This window comes from Rhinolophus sinicus, linkage group LG04 (genome assembly GCF_036562045.2).
Source record: "Rhinolophus sinicus isolate RSC01 linkage group LG04, ASM3656204v1, whole genome shotgun sequence".
NCBI lineage: Eukaryota > Metazoa > Chordata > Mammalia > Chiroptera > Rhinolophidae > Rhinolophus > Rhinolophus sinicus.
In genome coordinates, this window is record NC_133754.1 from 148,485,704 (window position 1) to 148,502,131 (window position 16,428).

The 16,428-nt window shown below is 38.9% G+C and overlaps 1 protein-coding gene and 1 long non-coding RNA gene across 2 annotated transcripts in view; both read right to left on the reverse strand.

The window, feature by feature from the left end:
- LOC141571134 (uncharacterized) overlaps positions 1-14,302 on the reverse strand; it is a 46,677-nt gene extending 32,375 nt beyond the window's left edge. Inside the window, exons 1-3 of the long non-coding RNA XR_012495813.1 lie at positions 14,065-14,302; positions 9,241-9,327; positions 6,282-6,467 (exon numbers count right to left, since the gene is read on the reverse strand). This is a non-coding gene — a long non-coding RNA (uncharacterized LOC141571134). The remainder of the gene's footprint in view (positions 1-6,281; positions 6,468-9,240; positions 9,328-14,064) is intronic.
- LOC109449927 (guanine nucleotide-binding protein G(q) subunit alpha) overlaps positions 1-15,386 on the reverse strand; it is a 338,060-nt gene extending 322,674 nt beyond the window's left edge. Inside the window, exon 1 of the mRNA XM_074330582.1 lies at positions 15,368-15,386. Coding sequence (XP_074186683.1) covers positions 15,368-15,371 — 4 coding nt within the window. The 5' untranslated portion in view covers positions 15,372-15,386. The remainder of the gene's footprint in view (positions 1-15,367) is intronic.
- Positions 15,387-16,428: the final 1,042 nt, after the last annotated feature.

The window sequence follows — 16,428 nt, forward strand, 5'->3', positions numbered from 1 at the left end:
CTTTTCTCCTCATCTTCTTTTTCTCCCTCCCCTCCTTCTCTTCTCTCTCTCCCCCCCCTTCTCTTCTCTTCTCTTCTCTTCTCTTCTCTTCTTCCCCTTCCCTTCCCTTTCTTCTCTCCTCATCTTCTTTTTCTCCCTCCCCTCCTTCTCTTCTCTCTCTCCCCCCCTTCTCTTCTCTTCTCTTCTCTCTTCTCCTCTCCCCTCCCTCCCTCATTATTCTTCTGAATAATGGCAACAAGTCTCACACCCTGTGATTTTGGGAAGGGATTGCCAGAGCTGTGTATGCACATTTCCTTCTGACCTGCTGCTCTGGCCTCCCCTCCACGTCCTCTGCAGGTTTCTGAGCAGCTCATATATTTTTTCATGACCTTTCACTCTCTCCTTCATACCTGAAGGCACCCCTATTGCAATGCTGCGTGTGCTTTTAGAGTTTACTAAAGGAATGATAGACGTGAATTATACCTCAGGATAAGAAACAATCAGAAATTGAGAGCAAATATCATTGGTCTGAGAGTCCTTGCCCTTCTCTGCCACACAGAATCTATTTCAGGTTCCCACTTTTCATAGGGGGTCCCATCAACTCCTTGGTGGGACCTGTCATTCCTGTGTAGATCTTTGTCCCAACTATTTCCCTCAAAGCATGAGAAGCCAATCTAAAAATCACGGTTACCATATCATGCAGAGGAATTGAACCCCCTTTTTAATTGAATGTCTTCCATCCCTGCTAGCCTGGGCCCTTTTTCATCACCAATAGTCACATTCCAGTATCTTCATAAAAGAAAGATAAATTTTCCCTTGAGATAGTTTCTGTTATGACCTTCAGAGAATATAAGCTGTTATCAGTTTTCCTTTTTCTTCATTGCATCTTTGTTCCTGCCACATTTACAGGATCCCTTAAGTAAAAAGGCCAGAGATCTCATTCCACCATAAAATCTAACACTGTATGAGCAGAGAAGAAAATAACACTGCGTTCTTTCTGAAGGTAAGGAGTGTGCCCCTTCTGGCATAGCTTTCTGAGATTTCATTAATATTCGGGCAGTTTCAAGGCACTCACGCTGTGGCTGTGAGGGAAAAGACATATTTAGGAATTTGGTGAAAGTTACTCTCCATCTTGAAATCTCCATCAGTCTAATTGGCTCAGCCATCATTCCTGAATAGGCATGCACCATTCGTTTAACAAATATTCACTAAATGTATATGAAAATGTCACCGTCACCATTAAGCTCCGTTAACCTAATGGTCAACAAAAGATTAAAAGCCTTTGCGATGGATGAAATTAGTTTTGTCCTAAGGACTACGGGGAAATGAAAGAGGAAAACGACTGACTGGCTGAAGAGTTCAATGAAAACTTCAGCTTCATATTATCAGATTCCTTCTTCTTCTCTATCCCATTGTTTTGCCCGGTTGATTAAACTATACTGTGGTTTGAAAGGCACATCAGCCAGAGTGGAAATCTGTATGTATTCGTGCTCAGGTTCATGTAGCTTTTGGAGAGAGGAAAAGGAAAGGTCCTCCCTGGGGTTGGGCAGCGTGGTGGCCCAGGGACCCTACCCAGCAACATTGCTTACATCACCTGTTTTCCATAGAAACTTGGAGTCAGTAACCAAATGTTGTTGTGGAAGAGGCTGCACTAGCACAGGGCAAAGGCTCTAGTACTGACCCTCAGGAGACCTGCGTTTTTTAACTCTCAAGTCATTCACTAAATTGGGTAGCAAGAGTGAGCCTCAGTTTTCTCATCAGTAAAATAACAGATTCAATGATTCAATGATTTTGAAGGACTATTTCAGATAGAAGATTGTGAATCATTATAACTTTGAGAATTATCACATTTAATTACTTGTGATGTCTATGTGAAAAAAGAGCTGCTCTCACTTATTTGTTGATTCATTCAGTGAAGTATTCATTCATTCCCAGCATGAATTTTATGGTCAAATAGACTTTGATTCAGGACTTGGTTTCTCTACTTATTAGATAAATGACCTTAGACAGTTAACTTATTGATTTCTTTGTGGTCCTGTTTCCTCATTTCTAAGTGAAATTAATACTACCTTCATCATAGGGCTATTAGAAGGTTTATTAGTCATAAACAAAACAAATAGAATGTGTGTGTATGTAGATGGATGGATGCATAGATATATAGATGTAAATATAGACGTTATAGATATAGAGATATAGACATAGATATAAAGATTTTAAGGAATTGGCTTACATGATTGTGGAGGCTGGCAAGTCCAAAATCTACAGGCTAGGTAAGCAGAATGGAGACCTAGGGAAAAGTTGATACTGCAGCTTGAGGTCAAAGGCAGTCTGCTGGCAGAATTCCCTCTTTCTAGGAGGAAATGGTTAGTCTTTTTCTTAAGGCCTTCAATTGATTGGATGAGGCCCACCATGTTATAAAGGGTAATCTGCCTAATTCAAAGTCTACTGATTTAAAGTTAATCTTACCTAAAAAATACTTTCACAGCAACATCCAGACATGTTTAACCAAATATCTATGTACTGTGACCTAACCAAATTGACATATCAAATTAACTATCACAGAAAGAGTACTGATAATACAGGGAACAAATTTAGCACAATGTCTAACACAGGAAATAAATAAAAATGAGCTATTACTATTGCTGTTGTTGTTATTATTCTTTATTGAGTACCTACTTTTTTTTTTAAACTGGGTTATAAGTTAGGTTCTGAAGACAACAACTCACAAGATACAACCTTCCTCCTTACAAAACTTACAGTCTAAACATGGGTCTTAATAAGCTACCTAACCATACAATACAGTGTTCTGAATACCATGAGTGTGAGAGTGCTATGAGAAATACAGGTACTACGAGGATACACAAAAGGGGCCTCACATCAGAATGGGTTGAGGGGCAGAGATAACTTAGCCAAGATCTAATGGGTGAATAGATCCTGATCAAATAAATGGACATGGGAGAAGGAAGAAGCAGATATGTGTTAAGAAAATAAATGCATGGAACTGAAAATGAGAAAGAATATAATCTATTCATAGAACTGCAAGTAGTTCATTATTTTTAGGGTCGTAGGGTGGAAGAAGGAAGTGAAGACAAAAAGGTAGACAGATTGAAGGCTTACCAAGCCAAGCATTTTGGACTTTATCCCAAAAGACCTGAATCATGGTAGTGATGTTGGAAATGGAGAGAAGAGACAAATTTGGGAGCTCTCAATAGGTAGAATGGATAAAGCCTGATGATTAATTAAATGTTTGAGGTGGGGAGTGGGCGGAAAGTTAGGCCTTAGAGTGAGCCAGGCTTTAGAAGCTGCTACAACTCTTTTGGACCTAATAAAGGGTATTTTTCAGAACGTTGGAGGACTTTGCTTCAGTCATTTATACTTTCTGTTCTTCATTTTCTTCATCTGTAAAATAAAGATGTTGGACTCAATGCTCTTTGAAAGACACTGTCTTACTCTAAAATTCTACAATCCTGTCATTACTTTTTAACTTTGTACATGAGTATATTAGTTTTAGAAATGCTTTCTGTACTGCCAATAAACTAAAAGCAAGAAACAACATCATCATGCTGGTATTTAATTATGATCTTGCAATTATTACAGGATGTCACAATGAAAAAGATCAGGAAATTAGATAATACACGCTATGTCTTTTTTAATGTTCTGTTTAAACTGTCAGAAAAAGAGGAGTAGTTGACACTGCAGATCTAAAAAGATTAGATGAATTGTTTTAACTAGAATCAAAGATGGTAAGCAAGTTTCCATGAATAGTGAAATGGACCAAAAAGCTGATTGGTGAAAAAAATGCATGGGAAAGAGAAACAAGTAAGTTCTTTCCATTTTTTTTTCTTTTCTATTGTCTATTGGCAATATATATATATATATATATATATATATATATATATATATATAGCTCTGGTTTTAAGCACTTGGTTTATCTTTTATGACACTTGAAACCTAGTGTTTTCTCTATAGCTTAAACTTTGTTTGGTGTGATAATAAAGGCCCTGAAGAATCTGAGGGAGAGAATAAAATCAAACAAAAATTTGAACTGAAAACTAGTCTAGGTGGTCATTGTGTCCCTCCTCAAACTGAACTGGAACTATTATTTAGAAGTCTTTTTGAGTAAGAACTGAATGGTGAAAACATTTTCAGAGATAATCTGGCATAAGCCATTTGGAACCTGGTTGAATGATTACTGGAGTTCTTTCACCTGAAAAACTTAAGGAACTAAACATAAGGCTGTGATTGATTCAACACTCTGATCTTCTGGCAGAGTCCTGGGAGCAAATACCTTGCATCATAAATACCATATTTGCAGTTAATTATCATTATTTAGTTGGGCCCACAGAAAACCATTAGAAGACATTCTATCAAAAACCAAGGATGCATATTAATTTAGACAAAACTCCAGTTTGGGGCTGGGAGAGTGTCTATAACTTGCCAGACAGCATCTTTAAAATAATCAGCAAATTTAATTTCAAGTACTGTTTTCTCATCTTATTGTATCTAACCATGTTAATAATCACTACAAACCATATTAGTAAGTTTAATTTTCTTGGGGTAAGGAGAGGAATCCATGGTGACAAAGTGTGTTGTGTCACATCACTGAGTTCTATTCCAAGGGCTAGATGAATATGATAAATGTTTTGGCCTCACAATAATAATTGTAAATATTATTTTTATCTAACTATTGAATTAATAATTAGATACTGACTCATATTCCTCCCTGATTTAAATATAAACCTGAGAATTACCTTGTCCTGAAAGATATTCTCAAACAGTCCTTTCTTTTTTTTAGAGCTACAACTCTAATTTAACACTTTTCAAAGTGTTTGAATTACAGGTCAAAGTTTTTTCTAATAAATGCTATCACAATGTAAATTTACTTAAATATTTTAGTAATTTTAGCTATTTTATTCCAAGGCAATAAATGAATTCAGATAACCCTAAGATTACTGAAGTAGGTGAAATTTAACCTGAATAATACTGCTTTACATAATTTTGCTGATGTCATACTCAATTTATTTTGTTTCTATTTTATTATAATCCTCTAAGGACAAGAACAATGTTTACTTTTCTATGTTTCAAGTATTCACTGGAATTTTTAGTCCCTGTTGGTAACCAAATCAAGAGAAGTCGGCTAAGGTGAGACATCCGTCCAGGTGCATTCATGCCAGCATTTGGGATCCAGGATAGGGGAACAAATTAGAACTGAAGATGCTTCCTGAGCTGGCAAGGAAAGGAGAGGACCAAACTCAAGTCACCAGTGAATGTAGGGGGGAAAGTCAGAGAGAAAGTGCAAAGGGCAGGAACAAGGAACAAGACAAAAAAGAGAGACAAGTCAAGAGTCAAAAACTCTGCTGACCCAGAAGCAACGGGAGCAAGGGCAGCAGCTGCATCAGCAGTGTTATGTGTGACCACAGCCCCTTGTACAAGGTTCCAGGGTCTCTGTCCTTTTGGACTCGTAGGCAGGCCAGGTTCCACTCTGCACGTTCCCTGGCCTGGGAGCAGTCCTAAGTTGCTTGTAGGCCCAGCTCTGTTGCCTACTTTGCCTTCAAAGGGTTGGGGCACCTCCTTTCAAGAAGAAGAAAGTGGTCAGGGACCATCTATCATTATGAGTTCCAAAAAAGGAAGAACATGAAGCATTCTCAAAGAGGTCCAAGAATGTTTTTGTCTCACGTCTATTTTATTTATAAACCTTTCATTCTCCCATCAGAACTCTGCTCCTTTGTATAGTGGCTTAAACTTATCCTCAGGGTCCATTTTGTCTTTGACCTATATCTGAGGTCTTCTCCTTAGGGAGGATAGTGAGGTGGTGAGAGAACCTATAAAGCTTTGACTATTCCCTAGGCGTTTGCATGTAGGGTTAACATTCTTCTCCACTTTAATCTTTCCTGGATTAAGCCAGCTACAGTATAGATCAACCAGAGATGACATGGTTGCTACTCACCCTTCACAAAGAAATACCATCAGAATGCCAGAAGAAAACAGCTTTTGTTATTTATCTGGACATGGACATGGACAATTCAGGCCCTCAAATCCGTATGTGAAGAATGTTTTAATGTAGCTGCAGAATCTTCTACAATGGGACAGAACCTCACTTCAAGCAACATTATACACTAGACAAAGGAAGTTCCCCTAGTCTTTTCCCATCTTCTTAATGTTACCAAAACAAACAAAACAAAACAAAGCAAAACAAAAGGCTTATCTGATTAGGTTTTACTGCAAAATCCAGACAATAATGTATTATATTAATAAAATGTCATCTTAAAATATCAAGACAGTTCAGTAAAACACAGACATACCTCATCATTATCAATTGAGTCTCTTTTTATCAGAGGGGTCCTATTTAGATGTCAAATTCCTTTCTTAGCAGCTGTAGCCAGGGCTGCTTCCATTAGAATCAGGAAGCTCTTCCGAATCTCCAGCGCTAGAGAATTCCAATTTAAAGTGTCTCATGTGTATCACTTTTCCAAAGTCCATAGTATCACCTGAACACATAAAATATCACAGTAACAGACCCATACCTATATTCATACAATTTAGACAAGACAAGAAGACTGGCCACTAACTATCAATTTTCTTAGATGAAAATGTTGAAAAGCATGATCTATAGAAATTAAGGTATTGCTTAGCAAGGATGGGAACAGTGGGTACAAGCAGGGGCAACTCCCCAAAACTAAAACAGCTCCATTTTTAAAGGTATTTTTATATATTGGGGCTCCTCCGAATATTTCATTTGAAAAATAGATTCTGATCTTTCTGCAAAATTTTGAAAACTATTGCCTTGTAAAATAGTGTGTTCCAAGCTGAAATAGTATTCTCAGACACCAATAAATAACCCCTAATCTAGCATTGTTATTACACTGTTGATTTTGGTGGAGTTGGAGGGGAGGGAGGCTTGGAAGAAAAAGGCAGAGAAAACTGAACAGAATAAATAAGCAGCATTGGTTTCATTCACTAAGGGTAATTAGTCTATGCCAGTTGCCCAGTCACAATCACCTGTGAACTTAAAACTCAAGTGGCTGCCCAGCAATTTCACCCCTAGATACGTATTCGAGAGAAAAGACTAAGTCCAACAAAAGCCTTGTATGGGAATGTTCATAACACATTTATTCATCCTAGCCCCAAGCTGGAATCAGCCCAGATGTCTGTCAGCAGGACAAACTTGGTACGTCCATGCAGTGCAACTACTCAGCAATAAAAATGAATGAACTACTGATACATCAACGGAACACATGAAATATCACAGCAACAGACCCATACCCATATCCATACAATTTACATGCAGCACGAATAAGTCTCAAAGCTACTGGGCTGAGTGAATGAAGCCAGACCAGACACAAAAAAGTGTACCCCGTGATTCCCCTCATAGCAAGTTCTAGAATAGGCAAACCTAATCTATGGCAGAAAAAAATAAATCAGAACAGTGGGGAAGCGGCACAAAGGAAGCTTACAGAGTGATGGAAATGTCCTACATTTTAATTGAGGTATGGGTTACATGAGTATATTTGTCAAAACCGGTCAACCTATACACTTAAGAGCTGTTTTACAACTCTTGAGAAAATTTTATCTCAATAGACTTAACTTGTGGGGAAAATACTCAACTGAAAAATTAGATATGGCAAAAAAATATAGGAAAATATCTTTATGAGCTCAGAGTACAAAACAATTTCTTAAACAATATACACAAAGTCCCATCTAGAAAATATTGACAAATATCTTTATCAAAATTAAAACTTACATGAAGAGTAGAGGTACAGAAAAGGCCAATTCAGAAATGATTATTAATAAACATTGAAAAGGTACTTGACCTCAGCAGTAATCAGGTGAATGCAAAATTGTTAAAAAAGAAATTATTTCATACCTATCTGATTGGCAATAATCCTGTGATTTGGTCAAGCTGCAGATTGTAAATCATACTCTGCTGCAGGATTGTCTGTCAGTTCAGCTATTTTAGTAAAAAAGCACATTCTAGTTCCTAGTAATTGAATTTCTGTTATATATCCTAAAGAAAGTAGTTCATGGGCCCAAGGAGCATGTGCAAGGATGATTACTGTAGCTGTGTTCATACTAGTGGAAAAAATGGATTCTACCTTAATATCCATTAATAAGAGAGATGGATAAGTAAAAGGTGGTATACACACATGATATTGTGTGCAGTTAAAAAGAATAAACTAGGTTGATATTTATCAAGATAGATAGATCTCAAAAACATATTAAAATAAATGTAATACTATATTTAGTTTATAGAGGCATACTCATCTCCAAATGCATAAAAACCAGATCAGATGGATCCCCAGAAAAATTTTGATAGTGACTACATTTGGGGAGCAAAGACAGGAAAAACAAGTGGAGTAATGGTGAAAAGGATTTTATCTGAAGCATGCTATTTAAAAATACCTTAGAAGAAGCAGCCATAACACAAATAAATTAATTTTGATTCATTTCTCACACCTTATACAAAGATGAACTCAAAATGAATCATAAACATTTAGGTGTTGATTCTAGTCTGTGCCCTTGGGTTAGGCAAATTAATTCTCAGATATGACATCTAAGGTTATAAAAGAAAAAAAATTGATAAATTAGACTTCATCAAAATGCAAAACTTTTGCTTTGTGAAAGATACTACTAAAAGCATGAAAAGACAAGCCACAGACTGGGAGAAAATATCTGCAAATCAGAAATCTGACAAAAAGATAGGAAGGAAGGAAGGAAGGAAGGAAGGAAGGAAGGGAGGGAGGGAGGGAGGGAGGGAGGGAGGGAGGGAGGGAGGGAGGGAAGAAGGGAGGGAAAGAAAGAAAGAAAATGTATCCAGAATATATGAAGAACTATCAAAATTCAACAATAAAAAAATGAACAGCTGAACTGTTCTTAATGACCAAAGACTTGAACAGACACTTCACTAAAAGAGATACATGGATAGGCAGTAAGCACATAAAGATGTCCAACATCATGAGTCATTAGAGAAATACAAATTGAAACCGTGATGAGACAACATTATACCTATCAGAATGGTCTAAAAAAAAAGAACCTAACAGTTCCAAGTGCTGACAGGGATGTGGGGCAACTGGAATCCCAGACATTGCTACCGGATATGCACAGTGGTACAGCCTCTTTGGAAAACCTCAGGCAAAGAAATGTAGGTGCTGCATTTGAAATCAGGCAGGCTATGAGAAAGTGGTAAGGGCAGGAGAATATGGGTGGGGTTCCCACCGCGTCTGTTTTCACCCCCATGTAACTGTGCTTCTGTTCCCAACTTACTGACGGCTCTGTCGTGTCTTGTAAGTAGGCCAATCCAATCATAAACATTCACCAACTTGCATATCGCACAATGCTTTTTCCACAACTCTAAGAAAACACAAGAAAGAGGAGCGAAATGGGGTGTCTGCCACCAATGCCAAATACAACCAAACAAACGCCCTGTGTATTCTGAGGTGAGCCTGCTGTGTCCCTAGAGGAGAATGGCCAGGGTTGCCAACATTAGAGTCTACTCCCTCCACGTGGAATGTCACCCATCAGATACGAAAAATACTTTTGTAGGTTGAGGTTCCTGAGTCTAGTGAAGAAGAAGAAGGGGTAGGGAGAGGGGAAAGAACAAAAGCACCTGCATTCCTGCCCATGACTCATCCAGCTTACCAGGTCCTCTCCCTGGGCAGCCAGCCGTGAGGTTCTCTCCACATGGAATGAGGCCCAGAAGTGCAGCTCTTCATGCAGTTTTAACTCCCCTGGGAACTTGTGCCCACATCTGCATCTCGTCTGTCAACTCATCTAGATCTGCTGCCCACTGCCAGATGTTATTTACATGTCTAGGAGATTTAAATACTGGGCACAACGCCTATGAATCTTGAAATCCTGAATCCTGTCCTGCCATCAACTATGGTAGACCATGATATGCAAAACAGGAACCCCACAAAAGAGCCCACTTTATTTCATCTCTTTCCTGGGGCAAGTCTATTAGGTAATTTTTAAAAATCAACTTTATTAGATATTACTTTCACATAAAAAGTGCATTCATTTAAAATGTACAACTCCATGAGTTTTAACAATTGTATATTCCCATATAGAATCACCACTATAATTGAGATATACAGCATGTCCATCATCACAAAACATGCCCTTTTTGATGCAATCTCTGCCCCAAGAACCACTGCTCTGCTTTCTGTTATTATAGATTACTCTCGCCTTTTCTAGAATTTCAAATAAATAGAATTATACATTATTCCACTTTCATGTCTGACTTTTCCTCATAGTGAGAAGCAATACACTGTCTATGGTATACATTTTTTACATGCTATTTGAGGTTTAAAGATGAATTCCGGAAGTTGTAACTCACAAAAGGAAGCAACGTGAAATTCTTTGAAATGAGTTTTCTATAACTAGGTTACTGAATAAGGCTGACTTGCCATCAGGTATACCTTGATAACAGATGCAACAAATGACTCTGCTTGGTGTATTCTGAATTGTCAGCAACTGTAATTCTCACAGAGAAGAAAGCAACAGCTTCCTGTAGTAAGAACTGCAGGGAGCTGATCTGCCCACAGTTGGATCTCAGCAGGGTGAGCAGCGTAAGTCTCTGGGCCATGTAGTTCTTCCTCTACTTGGCTAGTCAAACCCAAGCTGATAGATGACAGAACCCATCTCTCTGTCCCAATGGCACACTGCCCTCCAAAGACTCAGACTTCTGAAAGAAATCCAGATGTGCTGTTTTCCCTGTTCTTTGTCACCAACCCAAATCCTGCCCTCGTCTCATGTTTAGTCTTCCCCAGTCCTCCCAGCATTACAACCATATGGCTACTTTCAATTTGCTGCACACAGTGAAAAAGATCAAAGACCAGATTGCTTGGAGCTTGATGAATGAACAATTTGAAGAATCTATTTCCCAATTTGATTTTTCCACTGAAAAACCAAATTTCCAACACTTAATATCAGAAAATAAAAGAGGGGTAGGGTCGCAAGAAAATGCTCTGTATCTCCTGAAACATTTATCAAATTTGCCCATACAAACTCCCAGCTTTCTGACCACACATACAACTACTTAGATTTATACTCCATCTCAAAAGTGGATCATTTGCTCCAACGACCAGAGTTAGCTAGACAGAATGCTTGAAGATGAAAGAAAAGATTCTAGTCTATGTCAACGATTACATTGTTTCAATGCTGTGTTTTTCTGTTACAATAGTAAAATCAGCTCAAATGTATATATAAAAAAACAATGTTTCAATCACAGTCACCATCTTTTCCAGTGGCAATAATTTATCCATAAAGAACCCAATTCAAAATTTGACATATTCCATGGTAGCCAGTATCTCCTCCTTCACTGCGGATAGCTGATGGTAACTGTCATGACAAGGTGACTTTGTAGACAATATACCTGAACTTGAAATACTTGCTTCACGTGACACCCAGGCCACCACATTCTCTAGGTTTTGCTATCACCTCCCTGGCCACTTCTCAGTCTCATTTCGCATCCCTCTTATTGCCCTGTTTCTAACCACTGAACTGACTGCCACAGATTTAGTTCTTGAACATTTTCTCTACCTTCATTTTCTCCAGTGATGATCTCAGCCAGTTTTACAAAGCCACCTAATATGCTGATGATTCGTGCCATTCTATCTCCAGCCCAGAACTCTCTCCCAAATTCTAGCTCTTCTAAAAGAAAGGTTTAATCGACATCTCCATTTGGCATATCAAATTTAACATTCTCCAAACTAAAGTCGTGATATGTGCCCCACCCCCACCCAACAATCTTCCCCATTTCAGTAAATGTCAACTCCATCATCTAGTTGCTTACTCTAACATCCTTCACTCATTTGTTCCTTACATAATGCCACACTTCAATCATTCATCAAATCCCATTGGATCTATATTCAAATTGTATCCTGAATTTAACCACTTCTCACCACTTCCACTACTCATCTTTTTCCTGGATTATTGCAAATAGTCCCCTAACTGGTTTCCCTGCTTCTAATATTGCCCCTCCTACAAACTATTCTCTACACCAGCGGTTCTCACAATGTGGTCCTAGACCAGCAGCATCAGCATCACCTAGGAGCTTGCCAGAAATGCAAATTCCCTGTACCACATCAGATTCATTCGATCAGAAACCCTGCAGATGAGCCTAGAAACTGTGCGGTAACAGGCCCTCCAAGGTGATTGTGATGCATATTCAAGTGTGAGAACCACTACTCTATGGAAGTGGTTAGCCAGCACGATCCTTTTAAAATGTAAATTAGATCAAGATCACCTCTCCCCTCAAAATCCCCCAGGGGCTTTCCGCCTGCTTAGAGTAGTAGGAGTCTAAATCCTCATGATGGCCTCAGGGCCCCCTGTGACCCTGCCCTATTCCCACCCTGTCTGTCACCACCTCTCTCCTGCCCTAGCAATTCTGACCTCTTTGTTTGGCCTCAGGGCCTTTGTACCTGCTGTTTCTTCTGCCTGGAACACTCTCCCCTCTCTCTCCTCCCAGATAACAACAAGGTTCACTTCCTCCTGGTCTCTGCTCAAATGTCCTCTTATCAAAGGAGCTTTCCCAGCCACCGTCTTTAAAATAACAACCCCCACTTCCTACCCCCACTCTCCATGATCCTATACCCCCTCCCGCCTCATTATTTTTCTTCACAGTGCCCATCACCACCTGGCATAGGCTACACTGTGCTTGTTTATTTGTTTAATGGTCATTGTGCCTCTCAAGAATATATGTTCTACGAGGCAGGGATTTGTGTCTATAGTATTTGTTGCTGTACCGCCAGAGCCTGGAACAATGCTAGCATATGGTAGGGCCTCCATAAATATTTATTGAATAAGTGAATATCCAATAAATGATGATCAAAGCATTCCTCTGAAGAGATGATGCATATAGTCCTATGATATTACCATTGCTCGAAATATTTCTAGGGGCAATACTGGATGAAGGGAAACTAGCTAGGAGGCTATTTGCAATAATCCTGGAGAGAGATGATGGTGTCTTCTATTTGAACAGGTGAAAGCAGAGGAGGTGGTAAGAAGCCATTGGTTTCCGAGTACAATTTGAACATAGATCCAATGGATCAAGTTCAATTTACAAGTCACATACGGAAACCAGTCTCAGTATTTAAGAGGCCACTGCTTTAAAAAAGTAAAAAAATACAGTTACTTAGCTTTATCACACACATTATTTACTAGTCCCAGAATCATATGACATTTGGCTATTTCAGAAATCAAATTTATCCTTGAAAAGTGAAACACAGAATCACTGAAGACATTCAGAGTCTCTGAATGCAATTTCCTATATGATGAAAGAATAATTCTGATTTTTATTGAGTACATTTTTATATTTGTGTGATTTAATCCTCACAGAAATTCTCTGAGTTCCTTGTTATTAACTCCATTTTTCAGATAAAGTAAATGAGGCTCAGAGAGGTGAGCTAATTTCCTCCAAGCTTCCAGCTGCAAAGCAGGAGGATTTAAGCAGGCTGGTTCACACGTTTTCTTGATGAGTAAGAGCAATGTTTTGGGAACAAGCGTACATGCTCCCTAGAGGAGAACACTCATTCTGGGCATTTCAGTATGTCTTATTTTTATCTCTCTTGACTTCACACTCGCATCTATTTTTTAAAATAATTTAAAAATTTTTCAATTTCAGTTGACATACAATACTATTGGTTTCAGGTGTACAACATAGTGATTAGACATTTATATAACTTATGAAGTGATCATCCTGATAAATCTGGTACTAATCTGACACCATACGTAGTTATTACAGTAGTACTAATATATTCCCTATGCTATACTTTACATCCCCATGACTACCTTGTAACTACCAATTTGTACTTCTCAATCCCTTCCCCTTTTCCACCCACCCCCTAACCCCCTCCCATCTGGCATCCATCAAAATGTTCTCTGTATCTATGAGTTTGTTTGTGTTTTGTTTATTTTGTTCTTTAGATTCCACATAAAAGTAGAATCATATGGCATTTGTCTTTCTCTGCTTTACTCCACTGATTTACTCCACGCCGCACAATACCCTCTAGGTCCATCAATGTTGTTGCACATGACAAGATTTCATTCTTTTTTATGGCTGAGTAAAATTCCATAGTGTATATGTACCTCTTCCTCAATCGACGGACACCCAGGCTGCCCCTGTATCTTGGCCGTTGTAAACAATGCTGCAATGAACACATGGATGCCAATGCCCTTTTGAAGTGCACACTCACATCTCTTAAGCACAACTTCCTCGAAGGGTCGGAGCCCTGCAGCAAATACAAGATGTTGCCAGGATATCGAGGCTAGTTCTGTTTTCCCGCTGCCCAGGCTGGGAATGGAACGTCTTTGCAGCGGCCAAGGCCCTGGGTCAGGTGGTGCAGTTCCTCCAGACACTGTTTCCAGTGTCCTTGGAGAAACCCTTGCCATTGCCATGGGGATTCAATGCTTTCCAGGGCTATGTAGCCATCATTGTCTCGGGACAAGGAGCTATTGTTTGGGTAGAAATAGAGGGTGTTTTTCACCGGGGATTTGGGCTTGAATAAAGATTCACATTTCAACAATGCCCCCTTTTGTAAAAATGGGAGATTTTTTTTTTTTTTTTAAGGTTGCATGATGTTTTTTCAGACTCAGATCACAGCTCTTAACCACTGTTTTCTCCTACGGTTTCTTAAGAATGTTAGCTATGTGCTCCTGGGTGTTAGACACTCATGGAATAAACATCTCATCTCATATTAGCATGAAGGCACCGCGCTGCCCGGAGCAAACTTGGGGATTGCCATGGCTGGGGGACGGGCAGGGAAGAGATGGGTTCATGGGTGGGAACTGGCACTCCTGGAGAGCAGCTTCTAATGCAGCATACACTTTAAATATGTTATCCCGATTAATCCTTACAAGCACCTGAGCAGATGTTATGCAAGTTTTACAAACAAGGAACATAATCAGGTAACTGGAGCAAAATCGCACAGCTGGTGAGAGTGGAATCTGGGATGCGTTCCCAGATCTCACTCCAAACCTGTTCTCTTTCCGTTTCCTGTTCCCTGCTCCCTTGCTGACCTTTTTAAACTGCGGATTTCTCAAATGAGCCACCTGGCGGGAAGACTGCATGAGATGGTGCTTGTGAATGCCTCTACCACAGGCATGTTACATAACACATACAGTAAGTACTCGACATCGTGGGTAAGTTATTGGAACTGTGACTTTAAGGAAACGGGGTTAAAATTGGTGAAGGAAACCAATTTTACCACATGCTAATTGTTATAAACAAGAGTTCAGTTCTTACAGCACATTTCTGGTCACAGAAACATCACTGAGCTTCTAAAGAAGGACCCCAAACACTTCTAATAGTAAACATTGAAATGAACGTGAGCTATACAAACATTTTAAAAAGATTAATAAAAAGAAAGAAGATAATGATTTTCCAACTCACTCATTCCAGCTCAGGGTCTCACGTGGTCAGAGCCTCTTCTGGCCTCTCACGACATAAGGCGGGGAACCCACCCTGGACAGGATGCCCTTCCATCGCACCCACACCCATCCTCACTCAGACTGGGACAACTTAGACACGTCAATGAATCTCGAGCGCACATCTTTGGGATGTGGGAGGAAACCGGGGCACTTGGTGAAAACCCACGCAGACACGGGGAGGACGAGCAGACTACACACAGGCAGTGGCCCTGGCAGGGAACCAAATTTTTTTTTCTCTCATAAGCATTCTCCACTCTCCACTCTTTCTCTCATAAACATTATAAACAAACATTATAATGAAATGATGTTCATCAAGGACCTGCTATATTCAATAAAAATTAAAATTTCTCCTCTGTCTTCCTTTTGCATCATCTCATCTTTTTAAATTTTCTTTTTTTTTTGTTTTATCTCGTGTTATTTCAAATCTTGCTTTCTTTTCCTTCTCATATCCTTTTCTCTGTAGAAAAAACAAAATCTACAGATCCCATACCAATGGCAATATAAGCTTTAAGAAAAACTCCCTAGGGATACAAGAAAAACAATGCAAAGTTCATGTGAAGAAAACTATAAAATTTTATTGATGATATAAAAAAAAAAGACCTGAATTGATGGAAAGCTATACATGTTTCTGGATGAAAGACTCGATAGAAAGACTCGATATTCTAAAGATGTCAACTTTCCAAATTAATCCATAAATTCAATGCAATCGTAATGAAAATCCTAACAGGAAATTTATCAAACTTGATAAGCTGATTTTAGAGTTCATGTGGAAGAGAAAATGCACAAGAACAAGAAACAAAATTAAAGAAAAAAAGAAAAAACAAGAGAAAGGACCTGACATTTCAGTTATCACAACACACTAAGTTTACGTTAATTAAATAATGTTGTATTACTTCAGAATGAAGACATGGACAAATAGAACCGAAAAGAAAGTTTAAGAACAAAGGGACATTTAGAATATAAAAAGGGAGCATTTCAAATCAGATTTAAAAGGATATGTTATCTTGTTTGATTCTTACAACC